Raw genomic sequence first — 27,583 nt, 5'->3', positions numbered from 1 at the left:
TGAACCCTGTCCGTTTCTGCTTTCCTGTATGAACTACATGCTTTTCTGCTTCCCTGTATGAACCCCATGCGTTTCTGCTTCCCTGTATGAACCCCGTGCGTTTCTGCTTCCCTGAATGAACCCTGTGTGTTTCTGCTTCCTTGTATGAACCCTGTGCATTTCTGCTTCCCTGTATAAACCCCGTGTGTTTCTGCTTCCCTGTATGAACCCCATGCGTTTCTGCTTCCCTGTATGAACCCCGTGCGTTTCTGCTTCCCTGAATGAACCCTGTGTGTTTCTGCTTCCTTGTATGAACCCTGTGCGTTTCTGCTTCCCTGTATGAACCCCGTGTGTTTCTGCTTCCCTGTATGAACCCCGTGCGTTTCTGCTTCCCTGTATGAACCCCGTGCGTTTATGCTACCCTGTATGAAAGCTGACATAGAAGAGCACAGGGTTCATACAGGAATGTTAATGTCCTGTACAAACCCCATGCATTTCTATGTCCTCTTTATGGGGCTAATGAACACCCCATGAAAAAACAAAAAACAGCACGTGCAGTTCGTCCTCTCCCATGCAGCCAAACCTGCGTTGTTCACAGCACACTAATATATATATTTAAATATACAGCCTGTGCAGAGTTATACACCGAACACTAATATAAATCAGCCTGTGCAGAGTTATACACAGCACATTATAGGAATCATCCCCAGTCTGTGAAGTATGTGTCCCTCCCCCCTTTTCACACATAGAGATTATCCCCAGCCATGAAGTTTAAACGTCCCCAGCCCGTGCACTTTGTCATCCTCCCGTTCAGAGAACACAGGCAGAGCTCAGGGAGGGGAGTTGAGGGAGGAGTGTACATCCTCTCTCCCCTGCTCTGTGTTCTTTCTCCCGTGCAGACCTGCGTCCTCCAAAGGCAGAGCAGGGGGAGGGGAGATGAGGGAGGTGTGTACCTCCTCTCTCCCCCTGCTCTGCCTTCTCTTTAGAGAGCTGAGGGGAGGGGCGGAAGAAATTCTGCACGGGGCCCAGATTTGCACTTCACACAGGCATTCTGTATGATATTATAGCAAGTACAGTGGTCTGCTATCCATGTGTCTCCAGCGGGTGCAAAACTACTGATCCCAGCATGCCTGGACAGCCAAATGCTGTCCAGGCATGCAGGGATTAGTAGTTTTGCAACCACTGGAGACACATAGATATCAGACCATTTAATTTACTATAATTTCATATATAATGCCGACTGGGATCGGGCAGGAGACACATAGCTTGCAGACCACTGTACTTGATATAATCTCATAAAGATTGCTGGCGGGGGTCAGGTTTCTCGGAGCTGGCTGTGGGGTGGTTACAGTCTGCATACAGGAGGCTGCAGAGCTCAGCCTATCAGGGATGGGCTACTGAAAATCATAAGGGGTGACTCGTCAGGCTGGAGAGCAGGAGGGGGACGGGAGGGATAAAACCCTCCTGGTGCATTGTGGGAGTAGTGACGTTCTGAGCCTAATATGGCTGCCTAATGCAGCTCTATGGGCTCGAAAGTCACACTAGCTTGGAGGACTACTGAGCTTCCTGTACAGAGCTCAGGAAGGAATTACAGGTGCATGGGGGAAGACAGAAAATGCAAGCATATTGGAAGTTAATATATCTTTTGTTTCTGCTGTATGGGAAAAGCAAAAGTTGTGTGCTGCATATCTCCTTTTAGATACAAAAATCACCAGATTGCATTGACTGCCTCAAAAGGTTGTGTAACACAATATTAAGTTCCGGGCAGCATCATTTTTGTCCATGCCAGTTTCATTATGTTGTTTTTCAAAATGATTCTGTTGAACCACAATTTAAAAGCAATGTCTATTTTCATCAGTTAATTATCAGTCATTTTTCATCAATTCTGATTTTTTCAGATTCAGATTTTTTTTCTGTCTGTAACTGAAAGATATTAACAATTTGGTTTATTTTTTTCAATTTGTACAAGATTCCTTTATATTTGTTTGTTTAGATTGTCTCAAACAAAATTAGCCAATACTATCGGAACGAGATTGCTGCTGATATCTATCAGCAGCAATCTCGGCATATCTCTTAGGGTGGTCCTGAGACCCCAGTTCCCCCCCCCCCGTCGGCAATCGCTGGGATTCGCTGGTCAATTTTGAGCGGCAAATCGCGGCTTTTCTGGACTGATGGAGTCTCTGGTGACCTGATCGCTCAGAAAATAGTAGTGATCGGGGGCAGTCTCTGACAGGCTAAAGGGTAGGAGCGAGGTGACAGGGGTGCACATCCTCCTATCCCCTATGATTTGCCGGTCAGGACTGGGGAGGACCCGCAGCCGACTGCGAGAAGGACCTTCAGCAGCCTGCAAGATTGCTGGTAAGTGATCTTCACTGTTGCCTTTTGGAGATTCACAACTACAACTGCCAGCATGCCTAGACAGCCTTTGGCTGTCTGAGCATGCTGGGAGTTGTAGTTTTGCAACATATGGAGGGCCACAGTATGGAGACCACTGTGCAATGGTCTCCTAACTGTGCCCTTCCAGATGTTGCAAAACTACAACTCTCAGCATGTGCAGACAGTACAGGCATGCTGGAAGTTGTAGTTCTGTAATATCTGTCCCTTCAGTTGTAGCAGAACTACAACTCCCAGCATGCCTGGACAGTCTCGGCATGCTGGGAGTTGTAGTTTTGCAACATCTGGAAGGGCACAGTTTGGAGACCACTATACAGTGTTGTCCAAACTGTAGCACTCCAGATGTTGCAAAACTACAATTCAAAGCCTGCTGAGAATGTCCAGGCATTCTGGGAATTGTAGTTCGACAACATCTGGCCCTTCGAATGTTGCCGAACTACAACTCCCGGCATGCCTGGGCAGTCTAGGCATGCTTGGAGTTGAAGTTTTGCAACATCTGGAGGGCTACAGTTTGGAGGCTACTACATAGTGGTCTCCAAACTGTTCTCATCCAGTTGTTGCATAACTACAGCATGCCATTAGGCTGTCCAGGCATGTAGGAAGTTGTAGCTTTGCAACAACTAAAGGCACACTGTTTGGAAAACTTTGTTTCCTAACTCATTGTTTCCCAACCCTTGTGCCTTCAGCTGTTGCAAAACTACATCTCCCAGCATGCCCTGACAGACCATGCATGCTGGGAGTTGTAGTTTTGCAACAGCTGGAGGTACACTGGTGTGAAAACACTGCGGTAGTCTGTTACCTAAAAGTGTTTCCCAACCACTGTGGCTCCAGTTGTTGCATAACTAAAACTCCCAGCGTGCACAGTCTGTCAGTGCATGCTGGGATTTGTATTTTTGCAACAGCTGGAGCTCCCCCCCCCCCCCCCCCCCCATATGTGAATGTACAGGATACGTATTCACACGGGTGGGGGTTTACAGTGAGTTTCCCGACGAGTTGCGGCAAATTTTCCGCTGCAGCTCAAACTCCCAGCGGGAAACTCATTGTAAACCCCCACCCGTGTGAATGTACCTGAAAAACACTACACTACACAAGTTTAAGAGTAAAACATTACATATACTCTACACACCCTTACACTGTCCCCCCTCCAGTAATAATGAAAAATGTCTCCTATGGCATTGTTTCCAAAACGCAGCCTCCAGCTGTTGCAAAATAACTCCCTCCATTGCCGGACAGCCATTGACTGTCCAGACATGCTTGGAGTTTTTCATCACCTAGAGGCACCCTGTTTGGGAAATACTGCCATAGGCTATTTTTGGTGGAGGAGGCGAGCGCCATGCTTTTGCATCTGGGTCTGTCCCTATGAAAATCCCTAATTTTGGCCTCAAATGCGCATGGTGCTCTCTCTTTTCGGAGCCCTGTCGTATTTCGCTGCAACAGTTTAGAGCAACATATGGGGTATTTCCATACTCGCGAGAAATTGCCTAACTAATTTTGGTGGTCTTTTTCTTCTTATATCCCTTATGAAAAGGTAAAGTTGGGGTCTACACCAGCATGTAATGGTAAAGAAAAAAATTTGCATTTTTTTACACTAATATGCTGGTGTTGCCCCAATACTTTTCATTTTCACAAGAGGTAAAAGGAAAAAAAGACCCCCGAAATTTGTAACGCAATTTCTCCTGAGTACAGAAGTACCCCATATGTGGACGTAAAATGCTCTGTGGGCACAAAACAAGGCTCGGGATTGAGAGCACTATGTACATTTGAGGTGATTTGCACAGGGGGGGCATAAACGCAAAAAAAACACCCACATGTGATGGCATTTTGGAAACTAGGCGTTTGACGTATTTTCGTTAAAGTTGGACGTGAAAATTAAAAAAAAAACATTATTTTCACTAAAATGCTGGTGTTACCCTAAATTTTTCATTTTCTCAAGGGGTAATAGGAAAAAAGCCCCCCAAAATTTGTAACCTCCTTTACAGGGCTCAGAAGAGCAAGAGAGCCATAGGTTTTTTTGAACAGTGGTTCATGAAAATGAAAAATTAATTTTTTTATTAGCAGAGCCCACTGTTCCAAAGATTTGTAAAACGCCAATGCGGTGTAAATGCTCACTGCACCCCTTATTACATTCCATAAGGGGTGTAGTTTCTGAAATGGGGTTGTATGTGAGGGGGGGGGGTTCACTCTTCTAGTAGCACAGGGGCTTTGTAAACACACATGGCCCCCGACTTCCATTCCAACCAAATTCTCTCTCCAAAAGTCCAATTTTGCTCCTTCTCTTCTGAGCATTGTAGTGCGCTTGCAGAGCACTTAACGTCGACCACACATGGGGTATTTCCATTCTCAGAAGAAATGGTGTTTCAAATTTTGGGGGGCATTTTCTCCAATTGAAAAAAGAGGGTGTGTAGCTCACTCAACTAACTGGGTTAGCCTAAATCCCAAGAAGCCTAGTACTATGTGCAAAAAAATATATTGTTTATAATAAATTATTTAAACTACTATATACAATGCCAGTCCTCAAAGGGCAGTGGAAAATGAAAGGTAGAGAATAGATGTAGGAAAATTAAGAGGGGGTATATGTGATAATAAATTAAATTGTAGATAAAATAATAATATGAATATAAATATAGATAGAGATGTAGATAAATAGACCTGGATGGAGGATATGTAAAATTAGTTAGCATTTAATGATATGGAATAAGAAAAGTAACACATCTGGGCAGGGCCCTTGCACCAGATGTGAACTAGATACAAATTATTGTTGATAATACCCAAGAGAAATAATAAGTGATAAAATTACAATAGTATATCAACCACCTATATATGCACAGTCCAGTTTTAGCCTAAAAAAGGATGCAGAAGAAATGCAGAAAAAATTATGCAAAAAAAATATCTCCAACAGTTCTCAATAGCTAGTGGATCCGTATATTAGTTCAAGGAGCAGTGTAGCCAGATATGGTATACAGTAGCAAATGTAATGTTGCAATAGTAGTAATACCTGCAAGCTGCAATAGGTCTGTTGGTTACTCACGGTCTGTGAGGCCGGCTTTATTATAGCTGACAGTCTCGGCAGAGAGGGCAGCGTTCGGCCCTGGCACAGGAGTGGTGTCCGGCTTCTATGCAGATAGGTGAGTCGACCTGGTTGTATGGTCCTGGTGGGTGCAGTTGCAGGTTGGCATGGATGGGCATCCGGCCGTGGTCGTTCTTATTAGTAGGAATAGATGTGATACCAGCAAGTATCTGGACTTGGTATAATCCCTGGCGTCCTCATGTTAGGGCGCGCGTGCGCGATCCTTTAGTGGTCCGTAGTATAAGGTGCTACAGTGCTGCCGAAGGCTAAAAGGTTAGCTTTAAAAGTTTTTTTTAAAGTTCATAAAGGTTACATTTGGAAAAGGAAAGACCTAAAACCTTGAAAGTTATTCCACAGGCCAGTCATATACAGATTATACAAAATATTTATATATATATATATATATATATATATATATATATATATATATATATACACACACACACACAGGGTGGGCCATTTATATGGATACACCTTAATAAAAGGGGAATGGTTGGTGACATTAACTTCCTGTTTTTGGCATTTAATCCAACTTTTGTTTTTTCAATAGGAAGAGGGTCATGTGACACATCAAACTTATTGGGAATTTCACAAGAAAAACTATGATGTGCTTGGTTTTTATGAGTTATTTACAAGTTTCTGACCACTTATAAAATGTGTCCAATGTGCTGCCCATTGTATTGGATTGTCAATGCAACCCTCTTCTCCCACTCTTCATACACTGATAGCAACACCGCAGGAGAAATGCTAGCACAGGCTTCCAGTAGCTGTAGTTTCAGGTGCTGCACATCTCGTATCTTCACAGCATAGACAATTGCCTTCAGATGATCCCAAAGATAAAGGTCTAAGGGGGTCAGATCGGGAGACCTTGGGGGCCATTCAACTGGCCCACGACGACCAATCCACTTTCCAGGAAACTGTTCATCTAGGAATGCTCGGACCTGACACCCATAATGTGGTGGTGCACCATCTTGCTGGAAAAACTCAGGGAACGTGCCAGCTTCAGTGCATAAAGAGGGAAACACATCATCATGTAGCAATTTCGCATATCCAGTGGCCTTGAGGTTTCCATTGATGAAGAATGGCCCCACTATCTTTGTACCCCATATACCACACCATACCATTAATTTTTGTGTTCCAACAGTCTTGGAGGGATCTATCCATTGTGGGTTAGTGTCAGACCAATAGCGGTGTATTTGTTTAACTTCACCATTCACATAAACTTAGGGTCCTGTTCCAATTTTTGTTTTGCCCATTCTGCAAATTCAGTGCGCCGATCTGGGTCATCCTCGTTGAGATGCTGCAGTAGCTGGAGTTTAGGCACCAGAAAAGGGGGAGGAGATATTCTCATAAATGTATAGGGTCCTGTGGTAAACACTCTAAATATGAAACCAAAAGAAAAAGAAACCACTTGAAAACGGACCATGTATAAACTAAAATGAGTTTTATTGAGAATAATATAAAGACATATAATGATTACACACACAGCGTGGACTCCTGGATAAAGCCCCGTTGGGTGAAACGCGTTGGAGGTCTGGTGGGTAACTGGGGAGCGGAGGGAGTGTTACTGTTTTATGCCACTACTACATCTGGTTTTCTCTGTGATCCGTTTTGTGTGCGTTTTTAAGATATTGGTCCTATTTATTTATGGCACGCTGCTGGCACTTTAAATTGTTCAGCACACTTGGACACTATATATACTATTGTTACCTTCTTTTTATCTCCCCCTGCTCCCTGGTTCCCACTTTTTGTTTGTCCACGCTGTGTGTGTAATCATTATATGTCTTTATATTATTCTCAATAAAACTCATTTTAGTTTATACATGGTCCGTTTTCAAGTGGTTTCTTTTTCATCAGTTGCTGGAGTTTGTAAGGGTGCCATTTGTGAGTAGCTAATATCCGCCAAAGGGATGTTCGACTAATGCCACTCTCCAGTGACATGCGGTGAGTGCTACGCTGTGGGCTCTAGCTGAATGAAGCTAGGACAGCCACTGATGTTTCTTCATTAGTGACAGATTTCATGCGTCCACATTTTGGCAAATCCAACTCTGAACCAGTTTCACAAAACTTAGCAAGCAGTTTTCTAACTGTAGCATGGGAGATGGGTGGTCTCGTAGGGTGTCTTGCATTGAAATCTGCTGCAATGACCCGGTTACTGCGTTCACCAGACATCAACACAATTTCTATCTGCTCATCATGTGTTAACCTCGACGACATGTCAATGGCAGTAAACAAAGAGAAACTTGTAAATAACTCATGAAAGAATAAAGTTAGGTTAAAATCAAGCACACCTGTGTTTTTCTTGTGAAATTCCCAATAAGTTTGATGTGTCGCATGACCCTCTTCCTATTGAAAAACAAGTTGGATTCAAAATGGCCGACTTCAAAATGGCCGCCATGGTCACCACCCATCTTGAAAAGTTTGCCCCCTCACATATACTAATGTGCCACAAACAGGAAGTTACTATCACCAACCATTACCATTTTATTAAGGTGTATCATTATAAATGGCCTACCCTGTAGAACAGCTCTCTAAAGAAAGAGTTAGAAGGGAAATAGAGAAAAGAAAAAGAGGAAAAAGGGAATACATGAACATATGAAGATGTAAAATGAATATAAGAAATTAATATCTATATGGATATCATAATTTAAACTATTTGCATGGAATTTAAGAAGATAAGAGATATTAGAAATAATCTTCAATTCCCTGGTTGAACTTGGACGTATGTCTTTTTTCGACCGTACTAACTATGTAACTATGTTGGGTGAACATGAATAAATTATCATGATATAAGCCATAAGAGTGAGTAAATTATCATAGTGTAGGCTATAAGAATAAATTCTGAAGGCTAGTTGAGAATAGTATATTATAGATTAAGTCAAATAATAAACATGCTAATAAGGAGAATAAATATAGATGATTAAATGGATAAATAGATGGGTAGCAAAACAAAACAGCAGCACTCCGGTTAAGATGAAAGCGTGTCAGGCTTTATTCATCAGATGCCAATCTGGCATCTGATGAATAAAGCCTGACACGCTTTCATCTTAACCGGAGTGCTGCTGTTTTGTTTTGCTGGCTGTTTGTGGGGGCTCTTGACCTAGGCCCGACCAGCTTGCACCCGTGGACATCCTTGGGAGTGTGGTCCTTTTTGTTGAATTAAATAGATGGGTAGAAATGTTTATGGATATGAAAGTAAAAATGGGCATGCAATCAAAATGAAGAATATATAAAAAAGAAAGAAAATATAAAAAAATGAAAAATATCTGAAAAATATAAAAATTAAAAAAAACATAAAAATATAGAAATGTAATTTGTAGATGTGACATGGGCGGGATCAACCACAGGCTTCATCATCGTGTCAATAAACGGCCAGCCGATGACGTTTCATGGGGGGAAAACCCGATCCATGCTGGCTAGAGAAATCCAAAAAGTTCCAGTTCAGCATTGAGTCCCTTGAGGATCAGTGAGTCAAATATAAAGATTATTCTTGTTTCTGCTCGTGACATACGTGTGATGTAATGGCTTCCTCTCCAACATCTTCTAACAGTATGTAATGCTGTAAATGTTAATTCTGATGGATCGTTTTTATGAAAGTCATTGAAATGCAGCGATAAGGAATGTATTTTTACACCTTTCTTGATGTTATAGATATGTTCAGCAATGCATACTTTAAGATGGCGTTTGGTGAGGCCGATGTACTGTTTGCCACATTTGCAGTGTATTACATATATGACACCTTTACTGTGGCATGTTAGACATTCCTTTATCTTAAATAAAAATTCATTAGATGTGGAAGAAACCTCTACAGTTTTTTGGGGGAAATTGGTGGTTCTGCAGCCCAAACAGGATCCACATCTGTCGAAACCCTTTGTCTGCAACCAATTTGATGATGGATTTGAGGGGGGTTTTACAGTAGGTGCTATTTGTATACTCAAATTTGGTACTTATGTGTATTCGATTGGTGGATTGTTGTGAAGATGTTGACCTATTATTTTGTCATTTTTCAGAAGGTTACAATTTATTTTGAAAAATGTTTCAACTTGTTTAAAATCCTTATTAAAAGGAATAAAACGTTTGGGGTCTTGATCAATTGATTCTGGCCTCTTGGAGCTGGCAAAAAAAAGTTGTTCTGTCTAGTGCTCTGATTTTATCAATAGATTTGTTCAATACTGTTTTTGAGTATCCCTTTTCGAGGAATTTTTCAGTTAGGGTACAGGCTTCTTTTTCAAATTGAGGTTCTAAAGTGCAGTTTCTCTTAAGTCTACTGTATTGGCTTATCGGAACGTTCAGGAGCCACCTAGGTAAGTGATAACTGTCGAAACGGATAAAACTATTCTTAGATACCGGTTTATGAAAAGTGCTGCATGTTAAATTTGATGGGTTTACAGACACCAAGAGGTCCAGAAATTCAAGTAATTCTGTGCTGATATGTAGGGTAAATATCATGTTTAATGAATTTGTGTTTAATTCTTGGTTAAAATTTTCAAATAAATCCTTAGATCCCTTCCATATAAATAAAATATCATCAATATAACGTCACCAGAGCACGAGATCTGCACCTACCTGAGGAGAGATGTGATTGGCCTCCCACGCTGCCATAAAAAGATTGGCATATAGCTAGGTGCGAATCTCATGCCTATGGCGGTTCCTGTCATTTGTAGAAAAAACTCCCCTTCAAAATAAAAATAGTTGTGGGTTAAAATAAAAGATATTGAATCAATGTTAAAGTCAATTTGTTTGGATAAAAAAGTCACCTTTGGTTAAAAAAATATCTGACTGCCTCTAAACCAGCTTGATGTTGTATTATAGTTTATAAGGAACTTACGTCTAAAGATACTAAGAGGTAGTCTGGTTCCCAAACTGTATTTTCTAAAATTTTTATAATCTCTGTCGTATCTTTCAGATAAAATTCTGTGTTTTGTACGAATGGTTGTAAAAAGCGATCAATGACTTGAGATAAATTTGCTGTTAGTGATTCAATCCCTGATATAATAGGGCATCCCGGTGGATTTATACAGTCTTTGTGAATCTTGGGGAGACAGTAGAAGATAGGGAATCTTCCCTGTGTCTCCAAAATGAAATTGTATTCTTTGTTGGAAAGGATGTCTAGAGGAAGTGCATTGTCACAAAGTGTCTTTAGTGCCTTGGTAAACTCTTTAGTGAGGTCAGTCTTCAATTTCATATATGTATTACTATCTGATAATGCTGAACTGGAACTTTTTGGATTTCTCTAGCCAGCATGGATCGGGTTCTCCCCCATGAACCATCATCGGCTGGCCGTTTATCGACCCGGTGACGGAGCCTGTGGTTGATGCCGCCCATGTCACATCTACAAATTCCATTTCTATATTTTTCTACATTTAAAATTTTTATATTTTTCAGATATTCTTCGGATATTTTTCATTTTATATATATTCTTAATTTTTTTTATATATTCTTCATTTTGATTGCATGCTAATTTTTACTTTCATATCCATATACATTTCTACCTATCTATTTATCCATTTATTTAATCATCTATATTTATTCTCATTATTAGCATGTTTATTATTTGACTTAATCTATCATAAACTATTCTCACCTAGCCTTCAGAATTTATTCTTATAGCCTATACTATGATCATTTACTCACTCTTATGGCTTAAATTATTATTTATTCATGTTCAACCATCATATTTATTCATAATATCTATTATACATAGTTACATAGTTGGTACGGTCGAAAAAAGACATATGTCCATCAAGTTCAACCAGGGAATTAAGGGGTAGGGGTGTGGCGCGATATTGGGGAAGGGATGAGATTTTATATTTCTTCATAAGCATTAATGTTATTTTGTTCCATGAATGTATCTAATCCTGTTTTAAAGCTGTTAATTGTTCCTGCTGTGACCAGTTCCTGAGGTAGACCGTTCCATAAATTCACAGTCCTCACGGTAAAGAAGGCGTGTCGCCCCTTGAGACTAAACTTTTTCTTCTCCAGACGGAGGGAGTGCCCCCTCGTCCTTTGGGGGGGTTTAACCTGGAACAGTTTTTCTCCATATTTTTTGTATGGGCCATTAATATACTTATATACATTTATCATATCCCCCCTTAAACGTCTCTTCTCAAGACTAAACAATTGTAACTCCTTTAACCCCTTCAGGACCAAGCCCATTTTGGCCTTAAGGACCAGAGTGTTTTTTGCACATCTGACCACTGTCACTTTAAACATTAATAACTCTGGAATGCTTTTAGTTATCATTCTGATTCCGAGATTGTTTTTTCGTGACATATTCTACTTTAACATGGTGGTAAATTTTTGTGGTAACTTGCATCCTTTCCTTGTGAAAAATCCTAAAATTTGATGAAAAATTAGAAAATTTTGCATTTTTCTAACTTTGAAGCTCTCTGCTTGTAAGGAAAATGTATATTACAAATAAAAAAAAATTTTATTCACATATACAATATGTCTACTTTATGTCTGCATCATAAAAGTGACGAGTTTTTACTTTTGGAAGACACCAGAGGGCTTCAAAGTTCAGCAGCAATTTTCCAATTTTTCACAAAATTTTCAAACGCGCTATTTTTCAGGGACCAGTTCAGGTTTGAAGTGGATTTGAAGGGTCTTCATATTAGAAATACCCCACAAAAGACCCCATTATAAAAACTGCACCCCCAAAAGTATTCAAAATGACATTCAGTCATCATTTTAACCCTTTAGGTGTTTCACAGGAATAGAAGCAAAGTGAAGGAGAAAATTCACAATCTTCATTTTTTACACTCCCATGTTCTTGTAGACCCAATTTTTGAATTTTTACAAGGGGTAAAAGGAGAAAATGTATACTTATATTTGTTGCCCAATTTCTCTTGAGTAAGCACATACCTCATATGTCTATGTAAATTGTTCGGCGGGCGCAGTAGAGGGCTCAGAAGGGAAAGAGCGACAAGGGGATTTTGGAGAGTACGTTTTTCTGAAATGGTTTTTGGGGGGCATGTTGCATTTAGGAAGCCCCTATGGTGCCAGAACAGCAAAAAACCCTCACATGGCATACCATTTTGGAAACTAGACCCCTTGAGGAACATAACAAGGAATAAAGTGAGCCTTAATACCCCACAGGTGTTTCACGACTTTTGCATATGTAAAAAAAATATATATTTTTTTTTCACTAAAATGTGTGTTTCCCCCCAAATTTCACATTTTTCCAAGGGTTAATAGCAGGAAATACTCCCCAATATTTGTAACCCCTTCTCTTATGAGTATGGAGGTACCCCATAAGTTGACCTGAAGTGCACTATGGGCGAACTACAATGCTCAGAAGAGAAGGAGTCATATTTGGCTTTTTGAGAGCAAATTTTGCTCGGGGGGCATATCGCATTTAGGAAGCCCCTATGGTGCCAGAACAGCAAAAAAAAAAACACATGGCATACCATTTTGGAAACGAGACCCCTTGAGGAACGTAACAAGGGATACAGTGAGCATTTGCCCCCCACTGGTGTCTGACAGATCTTTGGAACAGTGGGCTGTACAAGTTTTCATTTTCACGGACCACTGTTCCAAAGATCCGTCAGACACCTGTGGGGGGTAAATTCTCACTGCACCCCTCATTACATTCCGTGAGGGGTGTCGTTTCCGAAATGGGGTCACATGTGGGTTTATTATTTTTTTTTTGCGTTTGTCAAAACCGCTGTAACAATCAGCCACCCCTGTGCAAATCACCTCAAATGTACATGGTGCACTCTCCCTTCTGGGCCTTGTTGTGCGCCCCCAGAGGACTTTACGCCCACATATGGGGTATCTCCGTAGTCGGGAGTAATTGCGTTAAAAATTTTGGGGGGCTTTTTTCCCTTTTACCTCTTGTGAAAATGTAAAGTATAGGGCAACATCAGCATGTTAGTGTAAAAAATTTCATTTTTTTACACTAACATTCTGGTGTAGACCCCAACATTTCCTTTTCATGAAGGGTTAAAGAAGAAAAAGCCCCCCAAACCTTGTAACGCAATTTCTCCCGAGTACGGCGATACCCCATATGTCGCCTTGAAATACGACAGGGCTCCAAAGTGAGAGCGCTGTGCGCATTTGAGGCCTAAATTAGGGATTTGCATAGGGGTGGACATAGGGGTATTCTATGCCAGTGATTCCCAAACAGGGTGCCTCCAGCTGTTGCAAAACTCCCAGCATGCGTGGACAGTCAACGGCTGTCCGGCAATACTGGGAGTTGTTGTTTTTCAACAGCTGGAGGCTCTGCTTTGGAAACAGTGGCGTACCGGACGTTCTTATTGGGGGAGGGGGGCTAAGGATGTTTAAGGATATGTGTATATGTAGTGTTTTTAACTTTTTATTTTATTTTGTGTTAGTGTAGTGTAGTGTTTTTAGGGTACAGTCACATGGGCAGGGGATTACAGCGAGTTTCCCGGCGCAAAATTTGCTGCATCTCAAGATGCGAGAAACCCACTGTAAAAGCCTCGCCCATGTGAATGTACCCTGTACATTCACAGGGGGGGGGGGTGCACCAGCTGTTGCAAAACCACAACTCCCAGCATGCATGGTCTGTTAGTGCCTGCTGGGAGTTATAGTTTTGCAACAGCTGGAGGCACACAGGTTAGGGAACACTGAGTTAGAAACAGACAATGTTTCCCAACCAGTGTGTCTCCAGTTGTTGCAAAACTACAACTCCCAGCATGCCCAGACAGCTGAAGGGCATGCTGGGAGTTGTAGTTCGGCAACATCTGAAGGGCCAGATGTTGCTGAACTAAAACTCCCAGCATGCCTGGACAGTCAGTGCATACTGGGAGTTGTAGTTTTGCAACAGCTGGAAGAGCACAGATTGGAGACCATTATACAATGGTCTCCAAACTGGGGCCCTCCAGATGTTGCAAAACTACAACTCCCAGCATGCCCAGACAGCCAAAGGCTGTCTAGGCATGCTGGGAGTTGTAGTTTTCAGACTCCTAGAAGCAGCAGTGAAGATCTTCACTGCTGCTTCTGAGGACCATATACTCACCTCCCGGTCCCGTCGCTCCTCGTCCTCGTGGCCGGTCCCGCGCTACTCCTCGGTCCCGCCGCTGGATCTGGTAAGGCTGCCGGTCCCCACGTGTTCCCCCCCCCCTATGCTGCAGGTCCCGAGCGAGCCCCCGCAGCCATCGTCCCCCGTTCTGCCCGACTTCCAGGGGCGGGCAGTGCGGGGGATCTGAACTTTCACCCCAGATCACTGTGATTGGTCCACAGGGACCAATCACAGTGATCGCTGACCAGGACCATCAATGGATGGTCCTGGGGGTAAAGCAGAAGTTGTCCCCTGCTGAAAACAGCGGGACTTCTGCCAGTTAACCCGTGCGATGCTGCGCATCGCCGGGTTAACTGAATGTCATTTATAAACGCCGGGATGCGCGAACGCACTGCACAACCCGGCGTTTATATATGCCATTCTGCGGGAAGGGGTTAATCGCTCCTCATAGCTAAGATGTTCCATGCCCCATATTAGTTTAGTCGCGCGTCTCTGCACCCTTATCTTCTTAAATTCCATGCAAATCGTTTAAATTATGATATCCATATAGATATTCATTTCTTGCTGTGCCCCATACACGAATCTACCAAGTTTTTTAGTTTATGACTTTTAATATATAATATAACTGTCAGTGACAATTTTATATTAATTTTATATCTTCATATGTTCATGTATTCCCTTTTTCCTCTTTTTCTTTTCTCTATTTCCCTTCTAACTCTTTCTTTAGAGAGTATATATATATATATATATATATATATATATATATATATATATATTACATATTTTGTATAATCTGTATATGACCGGCCTGTGGAATAACTTTCCAGGTTTTAGGTCTTTCCTTTTCTAAATTTGACATCACTGATCCGTCTTATATAAACCTGAATCCTGAGACCGTTAATTGATATTTAGTTTTGGCTACTGAAGAATGACACTACGGTCTTGAAACGCGTATAGCCCGTTTTTTTTAATATCACCACCTTTTATGACCCTTATGAACTTTTACAACTTTTAAAGCTAACCTTTTAGCCTTCGGCAGCACGGTAGCACCTTATATTGCGGACCACTAAAGGATCGCGCATGCAACGTAACACGAGAACGCCAGGGATTATACCAAGTCCATATACTTGCCGGTATCATATCTATTCCTACTACGAAGAACGACCACGGTCGGATGCCTATCCGTGCCAACCTGCAACTAAATCCACCAGGACCGCACAACAACCAGGTCAACTCACCTATCTGGTGTGTTGAGGCTCACTGTACCCCTTGTTACGTGCCTTGAGGGGTGTGGTTTCCAAAATGGTATGCCATGTGGTGTTTTTTTTTTTTTGCTGTTCTGGCACCATAGAGGCTTGCTAAATGCGACATGCCCCCCAAAAACAATTTCAGCAAAATTCACTCTCCAGAATCCCATTGTCGCCCCCTCCATTCTGAGCCTTGTGGTACACCCAAAGAGCACTTTACATCCACATATTACCGTATATACTCGAGTATAAGCCGAGTTTTTCAGCACAATTTTTCGTGCTGAAAACACCCCCCTCGGCTTATACTCGAGTGAACTCCCCCACCCGCAGTGGTCTTCAACTTGCGGACCTCCAGATGTTTCAAAACTACAACTCCCAGCAAGCCCGGCCAGCCATCGGCTGTCCGGGCTTGCTGGGAGTTGTAGTTTTGAAACCTCCGGAGGTCCGCAGGTTGAAGACCACTGCGGCCTTCGACATCATCCAGCCCCCTCTCACCCCCCTTTAGTTCTGAGTACTCACCTCCGCTCGGCGCTGGTCCGGTGCTGCAGGGCTGTCCGGTGAGGAGGTGGTCCGGTGGGATAGTGGTTCCGGGCTGCTATCTTCACCGGGGAGGCCTCTTCTAAGCGCTTCGGGCCCGGCCTCAGAATAGTCACGTTGCCTTGACAACGACGCAGAGGTGCGTTCATTACCAACGTACTTCTGCGTCGTTGTCAAGGCAACGCCTCTATTCCGGGCCGGAAGCGCGGAGAAGAGGCGCCCCCGGTGAAGATAGCAGCCCGGACCACCTCCTCATCGGACCACCTCCTCACCGGACAGTCCTGCAGGACCGGACCAGCGCCGAGCGGAGGTGAGTACTCAGAACTAAAGGGGGGTGAGAGGGGGCTGGATGATGTCGAAGGCCACAGTGGTCTTCAACCTGCGGACCTCCGGAGGTTTCAAAACTACAACTCCCAGCAAGCCCGGACAGCCGATGGCTGCCCGGGCTTGCTGGGAGTTGTAGTTTTGAAACCTCTGGAGGTCCGCAGGTTGAAGACCACTGAGGGCGAATGATAAGGGGATGATGAAGGGGGGATGTGTGGGATGATAAGGGGATGATGAAGGGGGGATGTGTGGGATGATGAAGGGGGGATGTGTGGGATGATGACAAGGGGATGATGATGAGGATGTTAATGACGGGTCTGGATGATGACAGGGGGGGATGATGTATTTCCCACCCTAGGCTTATACTCGAGTCAATAACTTTTCCTGGTATTTTGGGTTGAAATTAGGGGTCTCGGCTTATACTCGGGTCGGCTTATACTCGAGTATATACGGTAGGTATTTCCTTACTCGAGAGAAATTGGGTTACAAATTTTGTGTTTTTTTTTTCTCCTTTTACCCCTTGTAAAAAATGTAAAAAAATGGGTCTACAAGAACATGCAAGTGTAAAAATAAAGATTTTGAAATTTCTCCTTCACTTCACTGCTATTCCTGTGAAACACCTAAAGAGTTAAACTTTCTGAATGTCATTTTGAATACTTTGAGGGGTGCAGTTTTTATAATGGGGTATTTGTAATATGAGGGTATTTCGAATATGAAGGCCCCTCAAATCCATTTCAAACTGAACTGGTCCCTGGAAAATTCAGATTTTGAAAATTCCATGAAAAATTTTAAAATAGCTGCTAAACTTTGAAGCTTTCTGATGTCTTCAAAAAGTAAAAACATGTCAACTTTATGTGAATGTGAATCAATATATAATTTATTTAGTATGTCTATTTTCCTTACAAGCAGAGAGCTTCAAAGTAAGAAAAATTTTCACATTTTCATGAAATTTGGGATTTTTTCACCAAGAAATGATGCAGGTATCGATGAAAATTTACCACTATGTTAAAGTAGAATGTCACGAAAAAACAGTCTCAAATCAAATTCATAAGTAAAGGCATCCCAAAGTTATTAATGCTTAAAAAGTTACAGTGGTCAGATTTGCAAAAAATGCCCGGGTCCTTAAGGTCAAAATGGGCTTGGTCCTTAAGGGGCTAAGGAATATTTTTTTGTTCTGCCATAGTTTTTTCAGTAAAGTAAGTAATGTCTTTACAAAGGACAATTGATACCACATTAAACAAGCCAACAAATGGCCAAGTAGATGGAAAATTTAAAGAGTTAAGGATTTTAAATGCGAGGAAAAAAAACTGTTATTGAGGGGTTAAACAATGTGTTTGCAAAAGTCACAAAACAAAAAAAATAAATAAAAAACTGCCACTCGGTTATGCGATTTGACAACGTGTTTTCAAAACTCTGGGAGGTTTTTCGGTAATTTTCTCCACCTATTTGTTTGTGATTACAAAAAAACTGGCATGTTTTAATCTGTGTGCACAAGTAACTCAAAACCTTTGTGAGGGTGGGTTCACACCACGATTTTCTATACAGTTTTTGGATAGGTTTAAGAAAAAAAAAAAACGTATGCAACCGTACAGCAAACCGAGGCCATAGACTTTCCATTCAAAACCGTATGCACCATATTGTATACGGTTGTCTCCGTTTTTCACACCACACTGTTTTTTAGTTTTATTTTTTCTGGACAGAAAACCGTATTGACCCGTATACGTTTTTTTTTTTTTACATGGGAGTCAATGGGAACCGTACAGACCTGTATGTGTGTATGGTTCCATCCAGTTTTTACCATACGGTTTTTGACTTTCCACGTTTTTTTTTTCTTGGAATTTCAATCAAACAAGTGAAACTTTATTCATAATGGAGTGAAAAGTTCAAAACGTATACAGTTTTTTTTTTAAAAAACTGATGCAACCAGACATCATTTTTCGAACCGTATACGGTTTTCAACTGTATACAGATAAAACTTTGTACACACGTTTTGATACAGTTTAGTCAGGTTTTGAGGAATCCGTTTATTTATCAAAAACCTGATAAAAAAAACTGTATTGCAAAAATGTGGTGTGAACCTACCCTTACATACGCTCTCCCTAAAATTGCCACTGCAGCTGCATGTGTAGACTTTTTAGGTGCCACTAACCCACACTTACAGTGCCTGCTGATTTGGCCTGGAGCTGAATGCAGGGCATTATTGGCTTCCCTGAGATCATGTGAACTTTCCTTCTTCTTGAAAGGCAATTGGCTAACCTGAAGACGTGTAATCATTTCTCCTACTTGCAAGGTATTCTGGGCTACCCTGAGGTCATGTGTTTCTCCTTTCATCTCTTCTTCTCGCGTGTCTCGAACACCATTTTACCAGGTTCAGCTGGAGCAAACCAGTCAACGTTTGCCTTCATATCAAAGTAAACTGTGACCGAACTTGAGTTCACAGTTTTCTGTTTGCTTAAATATAGTCACTTTTATAAAGTAAACTGCAGTATTCCCTGTTTATGTACATATGTCAACTAGCTGGCTTTTGGAATAGTGTGTACCAGTGATGTGAAGGCTGATATATTCATGCTTCATTTTTTATTTTGTTATAGGCAATTTTTTTTGGTGGTATTGAATCATCTCTTAGAGGGGAAGTGTGGCCATTTCTTTTTGGATATTACAGCTGGGAATCTACTTCGCAAGAACGTGAAGCTCTACGGGTTCAGAGAAGAGAAGAGTATGCTCAGATCCAGAATAGAAGGTATACATGGGAATTATGTTGTTTTTAAACATTGCATGTGAAAATATATGAATGAAAAAAAGAGATCATTGCTAAATCTTAAAAAGGATGAGGTTGGTCACTGTTGTGGCTAGTGATTAGCTAAGACCAGGCTCCAGGTAGTGGATATCAAGGCGGACCTGGGCAACATCAGAATGGCAGTGGTGACGAAGTGACATATACAGCTTATTTGACTTTTTTTTTTTTGCCTAGTTTTGATATCTCACTGGAAAACCCCTTTTAATAAATAACATCACAAAAACAATTATTTTACTTCATACAATTTCATTGCCATTTTCATAAATTTTTATTTTTTTTTACTATGTTTGTATTTTTCTCACTCATCAGACTCTCCATGAACCCTGATGCCCAAAAAGCTTTTTGGAGGAATGTTCAGTTTACTGTGGACAAAGATGTTGTGAGAACAGATCGTAGTAATCAATTTTTTCGAGGAGAAGATAATCCCAACGTGGAAGCCATGAGGTATCAACACATCTAGTTTGTGCAAATATCATATTTATTTAGCCATTTTTAACATTAGATTCTGTATATGTACATTAGTACTCTTTTTTTCAAGCTTTGATTTATTTTTTTGTCAGTCTGTCAGTAAACCACAGACTTCTTTAAACAGTCATTAGTGTTCATCAGTTCCCCCAAGTCTTTTTCAGTATTAGTTTTATCTAATATTTTATTATTTAGCACATACTAAACATACACTTAGTTTTTCGGCCCAAGTGTATAACCTCACATTTATCCACATTAAACTTAATGTTCCATGTCTTTACCTAAGCTTCCAGGATCCTTAGATTCCTCTGTAATATTATGTTATCCTCCTCTGTGGGGATTACCCTACCCAGTTTAGTATCATTATCAGGGACCAGGGCCGGCGTTAGGGGGGGCATCCTAGGCAATTGCCTAGGGCCCCCATCCAAAAGGGGGCCCCTGAAAAGCTTTAGGGCATTACTAACAGTACTCCATTTTGCGCAAAATCGTGGTAAAACCGCGGCGTTTTTTGCCGCGATTTTACGCAAATGTGCAAAATGCAGTATTCAGGGCCTAAGGCAACACTCCTCCCCCTGTCCTGAGAATTCTGCGCCTCACATCCTGCTTGCGCTCCACTGCATGGGGGCCTGGGCGATCGCTGCTAGCACTTTTTTTTTTTACTACTACTATGTGGGGCCCTGCAGGGCTAAGGAGGCCAGGGGATGCTGGAAGCCCCAGCTGACGGGACCCTGGTGCAGAAGCAAGGCAGCCTCAGCCAACCCGATCTCCAGCAATCATCTCCTGGGGGTAAGCAGAGGCTTTGGGTTGTGGATGTGTATTGTATATATGTATGTGTATGATTTTGTATGAAGTGTGTATATGTATTATGTTTGCATGATAGATTTAGGTGTATATATGATGTGTGTTAGATGTGTATCTATGATGTATGTTATGATGTGTGTATGAGGTTTGTTACAGTGTGTTATGTGTGTGACCCCAGTAGTAAGGAGATTACTTGAGGAGGAGGTTTGTTACAGTGTGTCACCTCAGTAGTAAGGAGATTACATGAGGAGGAGGTTTGTTACAGTGTGTTATCAGAAACTATACTGCCAGCCTAATGTGGTGGAACATATTGCCAGCCTAATGTGGGGGAACATACTGCCAGCCTAATGTGGTGGAACATATTGCCAGCCTAATGTGGGGGAACATACTGCCAGCCTAATGTGGGGGAACATACTGCGAGCCTAATGTGGGGGAACATACTGCCAGCCTAATGTGGGGGAACATACTGCCAGCCTAATGTGGGGGAACATACTGCGAGCCTAATGTGGGGGAACATATTCCCAGCCTAATGTGGGGGAACATATTTCCAGCCTAATGTGGGGGAACATACTGCCAGCCTAATGTGGGGGGGAAATACTGCAAGCCTAATGTAGGGGAACATACCACCAGCCTAATGTGGGGGAACATACTGCCAGCTTAATGTGGGGGACTATACTGCCAACCTAATGTGGGGAAACTATTCTGCCAATCTAATGTGGGGGACTATACTGCCAACCTAATGTGGGGGAACATACTGCCAGCCTAATGTGGAGGAACTATACTGCACCTAATGTGGGGGGACTATACTGCCAACCTAATGGGGGGGGACTATACTGCCAACCTAATGTGGGGGAACTATACTGCACATAATGTGGAGGGAACATACTGCCAACCTAATGTGGGAAGACATCCAATATAGGGAACAAGGTAGCACCGACAGTGAAAAATCTGAATAAAGAGAATCATCAGGTATTTTTCCAACAATCTGGATTTTACCACTGTCGTGCGTGTAAATGCTGCAAAAAGATGGGGAAAACATTTCCCCAACTGACAATGGAGAGTTGGGATGGTAACTTCAAACAGAAAATTAAGACACATATCAACTGCAAATCAAAAAACGTAATCTATATCATTCAGTGCCCTTGTGGCAAAACCTATGTGGGCAGGACTAAGCGCCTCCTATCCATCAGGATAGGGGAACATATTTACAACATTGAGAGGAAATACTTGGGACACCCATTGTCAAAACATTATATTGAAAAACATGACGCCTCTTTTAGGAACTCTAATTTTTTTTGGTGTAGAGGTAATCAAGAGACACTGGAGAGGAGGGGATCATTTGGCCAACATGTCCAGGGCTGAGACCCGTTGGATTTTCAATCTCAACTCCATGACACCATTTGGCCTGAATACAGACTTGGAACTTTTTGGATTCATATAGAAGCTTTTATGGATATACAAAATACAGAAAATAAATATATTACAAAAAATAAGTTATCTATTATTGAAATTTAACAGTGGACTCAGCATACCATTGTATGTCCTTCATTCTATCTGTGCGAAAATTAGTTCAACGTAGAAAAGTAATATCTCAAGTACCTTTTGGTTAATTTTTCAAGTTTTTCAGTCTCAACCACTGTTCAGACAGTACGTTTTCTCACCTGCGTTTTAGATGCGTTTTTTTGTGACATCCTACTCCCATCACTGCGTATAGGAGTGTGTAAATCTTAGTTTCTGGATTATGAATTAAGTGAACCTTCATGCTACATATAAATGGACTAGGATTGTATATATGTTTGCATACAATACATTATATATTTGGGCAAATAGGTGCTGAAGTATTTCTGATTACATATGCGGAGTATTGGAAGTATATGTATGCCGGATCAGTAAGGAGCAGAGGATATAAATAGCAGATACCTGGGGTACCACCCATCCCTGAGGAAGGATAGCGTACTATCCGAAATTCATAGGATCTAATCCCCATGCCCTATGACACTAAGTGACGTCACTAAACAGTGCCCAGGCATTACCGCAATTCATCCTACCGCTCAGTGTGCGCCATGCCGGTGAGACGCTTTCCGGCCAGAGCGATCCTCCCAGCGCGATCCTCCCAGCGCGTGCAGCCGCTGTCATCCCCGGACATCACTACCGTGACCGCAACATCCGGACACCTTAGCGGTCATCACAACCTCCGCTTCCAGTCCCTTGCATCGCGCGGATATCGGCCTGGCACCGAGTGTGGAGAAACATCAGCCGCCACGCGACCTGCCAGACAGCCGGGGAACCTACCGTGTATGACACGAGCACCGTTCCGATGCTCACGGTCATACACAGGACGTAAATGTACATCCTAGTGCGCGAAGTACCGCCAAACCAGGACGAACATTTACGTCCGTGGTCGTTAAGGGGTTAACACCTTCCCTAATCACCCCCCTTTTCCCATAAAAAAAAAAAAAAACTGTGTAAATAAAAATAAACATATGTGGTATCGCCGCGTGCAGAAATGTACAAATTATAAAAATATAGCGTTAATTAACCCCTTAAGGACATAGGGCGTATCCACGCCCCCGTTTCCAAGTCCTTAAGGACCGAGGGCGTATGGATACGCCCTGAGCATTTCCGGCCCCCACCGCTAGCCGGAGGGGAGCCGGGGCCGGATGCCTGCTGAAATCGTTCAGCAGGCATCCCGGCATATCGCCCAGGGGGGTCATTATGTCCCCCCATGTCGGCGATTGCCGCAGATCGCTGGACAATTCAGTCCAGCGATCTGCGGCGGATTCCGGGTCAATCGGGTCTCCAGTGACCCGATGACCCGGAATTACTGGCTGATCGGGGCCGTCAGAGACGGCCCCGAACAGCCAGAGCCTGCAGGAGTGAGGTGGCACTGGTGCCACCTCACGATCGATCGCCCTGATTCGTCAGCCGGATTACCGGCCGACCAATCAGGGCGCCTGCTGCGGGTGTCACTCCCGCAACCCGCTCCGCCCCTCTTCCGGAGGACGTGAGCGGGTGCGGGAAGACGACCCCGGGTGCTGGGGACCCCGATCCCCGGCGCCCCTGTTGGGATCGGGGCCTCAGGAGCGACGGCGGCGGCGAGGGACTGACCTGCAGTGTGGATCGTTGGAGGTGAGTGACAGACTCCTGCTGTTGCTTAGCAACAGCTCCCAGCATGCAACAAGGGCATGCTGGGAGCTGTAGTTATGCAACAGCAGGAGGCAGACCACCACAACTCCCAGCATGCCCTTATGGGCATGCTGGGACTTGTAGTTTTGCAACAGCTGGAGGCACATTCTTTCTATGGAAAAGTGTACCTTCAGCTGTTGTGTAACTACAACTCCCAGCTTGCACAATCAGCTAAAGTGCATGCTGGGAGTTGTAGTGGTGCATCTGGTGGTTGCATAACTACAACTCCCAGCATGCCCGTTGGCTGTCGGTGACTGCTGAGAGTTGTAGTTTTGCAACAGCTGAAGGCACACTGAGTTAAGTAGTAAACCAGTGTGTCTCCAGGTGTTGCATAACTACAATCCCCAGCATCCCCAGCCAATGTAGTATGCCTCCGGCTGTTGCATAACTACAAGACCCAGCATGCCCTTCCGCTGTCCGTACATGCTGGGGGTTGTAGCTTTTGCAACAGCTCGGTGTTTCACAACCTGTGTGTCTCCAGCTGTTGCAAAACTACAACTCCCAGCATGCACTGATAGACCGTACATGCTGGGAGTTGTAGTTTTTCAACAGCTGGATGTTCCCCCCCCAATGTGAACGTACAGGGTACACTCACATGGGCGGAGGATTACAGTAAGTATCCGGCTGCAAGTTTGAGCTGCAGCAAATTTTCTGCCGCTGCTCAAACTGCCAGCGAGAAACTACTGTGAACCCCCGCCCGTGCGACTGTACCCTAAAAACACTACACTACACTACCACAAAATAAAATAAAAAGTAAAAAACACTACATATACACATACCCCTACACAGCCCCCCTCCCCTCCCCAATAAAAATTAAAAACGTCTGGTACGCCACTGTTTCCAGAACGGAGCCTCCAGCTGTTGCAAAACAACTACTCCCAGTATTGCCAGATAGCCACTGACTGTCCAGGCATGCTGGGAGTTTTACAACAGCTGGAGGCACCCTGTTTGGGAATCACTGGCGTAGAATTCCCTATGTCCACCCCTATGCAATCCCTAATTTAGGCCTCAAATGCGCATGGCGTTCTCACTTTGGAGCCCTGTCGTATTTCAAGGCAACAGTTTAGGGACACATATGGGGTATCGCCGTACTCGGGAGAAATTGGGCTTCAAATTTTGTGGGATATTTTCTGCTATTACTCTTTTTAAAAATGTAAAATTTTGGGGAAAACAAGCATTTTAGGTAAAAAAAAATTTTTTTTTTTACATATACAAGTCATGAAACACCTGTGGGGTATAAAGGTTCACTTAACCCCTTGTTACGTTCCCCGAGGGGTCTAGTTTCCAAAATGGTATGCCATGTGTTTTTTTTTTGCTGTCCTGGCACCATAGGGGCTTCCTAAATGCGGCATGCCCCCATAGCAAAATTTGCTTTCAAAAAGCCAAATGTGACTCCTTCTCTTCTGAGACCTGTAGTGCGCCAGCAGAGCACTTTTCACCCCCATATGGGGTGTTTTCTGAATCGGGAGAAATTGGGCTTCAAATTTTGGGGGGTATTTTCTGCTATTACCCTTTTTAAAAATGTAACATTTTTGGGAAACCAAGCATTTTAGGTAAAAAAAAATATTTTTTTTTACATATACAAAAGTCATGAAACACCTGTGGGGTATAAAGGTTCACTTAACCCCTTGTTACGTTCCCCGAGGGGTCTAGTTTCCAAAATGGTATGCCATGTGTTTTTTTTTTTGCTGTCCTGGCACCATAGGGGCTTCCTAAATGCGGCATGCCCCCAGAGCAAAATTTGCTTTCAAAAAGCCAAATGTGACTCCTTCTCTTCTGAGACCTGTAGTGCGCCAGCAGAGCAATTTTCACCCCCATATGGGGTGTTTTCTGAATCGGGAGAAATTGGGCTTCAAATTTTGGGGGGTATTTTCTGCTGTTACACTTTTGAAAAATGTAAAATTTTTGGGAAATCAAGCATTTTAGGTAAAAATATATATATTTTTTTTACATATGCAAAAGTCGTGAAACCCCTGTGGGGTATTAAGGTTCTCTTTACCCCTTGTTACGTTCCCTGAGGGGTCTAGTTTCCAAAATGGTATGCCATGTGTGTTTTTTTTGCTGTCCTGGCACCATAGGGGCTTCCTAAAGGTGACATGCCCCCCAAAAACCATTTGTCGCTCCTTCCCTTCTGAGCCCTCTACTGCGCCCGCCGAACAATTAACATAGACATATGAGGTATGTGCTTACTCGAGAGAAATTGGGTTTCAAATACAAGTAAAAATTTTCTCCTTTTTACCCCTTGCAAAAATTCAAAAATTGGGTCTACAAGAACATGCGAGTGTAAAAAATGAAGATTTTGAATTTTCTCCTTCACTTTGCTGCTATTCCTGTGAAACACCTAAAGGGTTAATACACTTACTGAATGTCATTTTGAATACTTTGGGGGGTTTAGTTTTTATAATGCGGTCTTTTATGGGGTATTTCTAATACGAAGACCCTTCAAATCCACTTCAAACCTGAACTGGTCCATGAAAAATTGCGAGTTTGAAAATTTTGTGAAAAATGTCAAAATTGCTGCTGAACTTTGAAGCCCTCTGGTGTCTTCCAAAAGTAAAAACTCATAAATTTTATGATGCAAACATAAAGTAGACATATTGTATATGTGAACCCAAAAAAAAATTATTTTGAATATCCATTTTCCTTACAAGCAGAGAGCTTCAAAGTTAGAAAAATGCAAAATTTTCATTTTTTTCATCAAATTTGGGGATTTTTCACCAAGAAAGGATGCAAGTTACCATAAAATTTTACCACTAAGTTAAAGTAGAATATGTCACGAAAAAACAATCTCGGAATCAGAATGATAACTAAAAGCATTCCAGAGTTATAAATGTTTAAAGTGACAGTGGTCAGAATTGCAAAAAACGCTCCGGTCCTTAAGGTGAAAAAGGGCTCGGTCCTTAAGGGGTTAAACCGCACGGTCAATGGCGTACGCGCAAAAAAATTCCAAATTCCAAAATAGTGCATTTTGGTCACTTTTTATATCATGAAAAAATGCATAAAAAGCGATCAATAAGTCCTATCAATGCAAAAATGTTACCGCTAAAAACTTCCGATCATGATACAAAAAAATTGCCCTCATACCGCCCCATACGCAGAAGAATAAAAAAGTTATAGGGGTCAGAAGAATTTTAAACGTAATAATTTTCCTGCATGTAGTTATGATTTTTTCCAGAAGTACGACAAAATCAAACCTATATAAGTAGGGTATCGTTTTAATTGTATGGACCTACAGAATAAAGAGAAGATGTCATTTTTACCAAAACATTTACTGCGTAGAAATGGAAGCCCCCAAAAGTTACAAAAAGGTGTTGTTTTTTTTTTCAATTTTTTCCGTTTCGACGTACATTTTTGGGTAAAATGACAGACGTCATTACAAATTATAATTGGTGGCGCAAAAAATAAGCCATCATTTGGATTTTTAGGTGCAAAATTGAAAGAGTTATGATTTTTTAAAGGTAAGGAGAAAAAAACCCCGGGTCCTTAACCCCTTAAGGACGCAGGACGTACTCAAATGGCCCCTTTTCCGAGTCCTTAAGGACTCAGGACGTTTGAGTACGTCCTGTCATATCCCGGCCCCCCGCCGCTAGCCGGAGGGGCGCCGGAGCCGGATGCCTGCTGAAATCGTTCAGCAGGCATCCCGGCATATCGCCTAGGGGGGTCATGATGACCCCCCCATGTCGGCTATCGCAGCGCACCGCTCACCAATTCAGACGAGCGATGCGCTGCGATTCCGTTCCCCGCCGCTCGCCGGGCGGGGATCGGAGCCGGATGTCTGCTGATTTCTATCAGCAGACATC

At 42.6% G+C, this 27,583-nt stretch overlaps 1 protein-coding gene across 10 annotated transcripts in view; it reads left to right on the top strand.

The window, feature by feature from the left end:
• The window catches only part of TBC1D16 (TBC1 domain family member 16), a 564,967-nt gene that overhangs the window by 190,656 nt on the left and 346,728 nt on the right, over window positions 1-27,583 (top strand). For all 10 annotated transcript variants that reach the window (XR_008849569.1, XR_008849568.1, XM_056550065.1 and 7 more), the window contains 2 exons: window positions 19,126-19,274; window positions 19,641-19,775. Coding sequence is in view for 8 of the 10 variants with exons in the window: in XM_056550065.1 (XP_056406040.1) it covers window positions 19,126-19,274; window positions 19,641-19,775 (284 nt within the window). In the remaining 2 variants the exon portion in view is untranslated. The remainder of the gene's footprint in view (window positions 1-19,125; window positions 19,275-19,640; window positions 19,776-27,583) is intronic.

Source organism: Hyla sarda, chromosome 13 (assembly GCF_029499605.1).
Source record: "Hyla sarda isolate aHylSar1 chromosome 13, aHylSar1.hap1, whole genome shotgun sequence".
NCBI lineage: Eukaryota > Metazoa > Chordata > Amphibia > Anura > Hylidae > Hyla > Hyla sarda.
The sequence above is the reverse complement of the archived record's forward strand: the minus strand, read 5'-3'. Positions and strand labels throughout refer to the sequence as shown.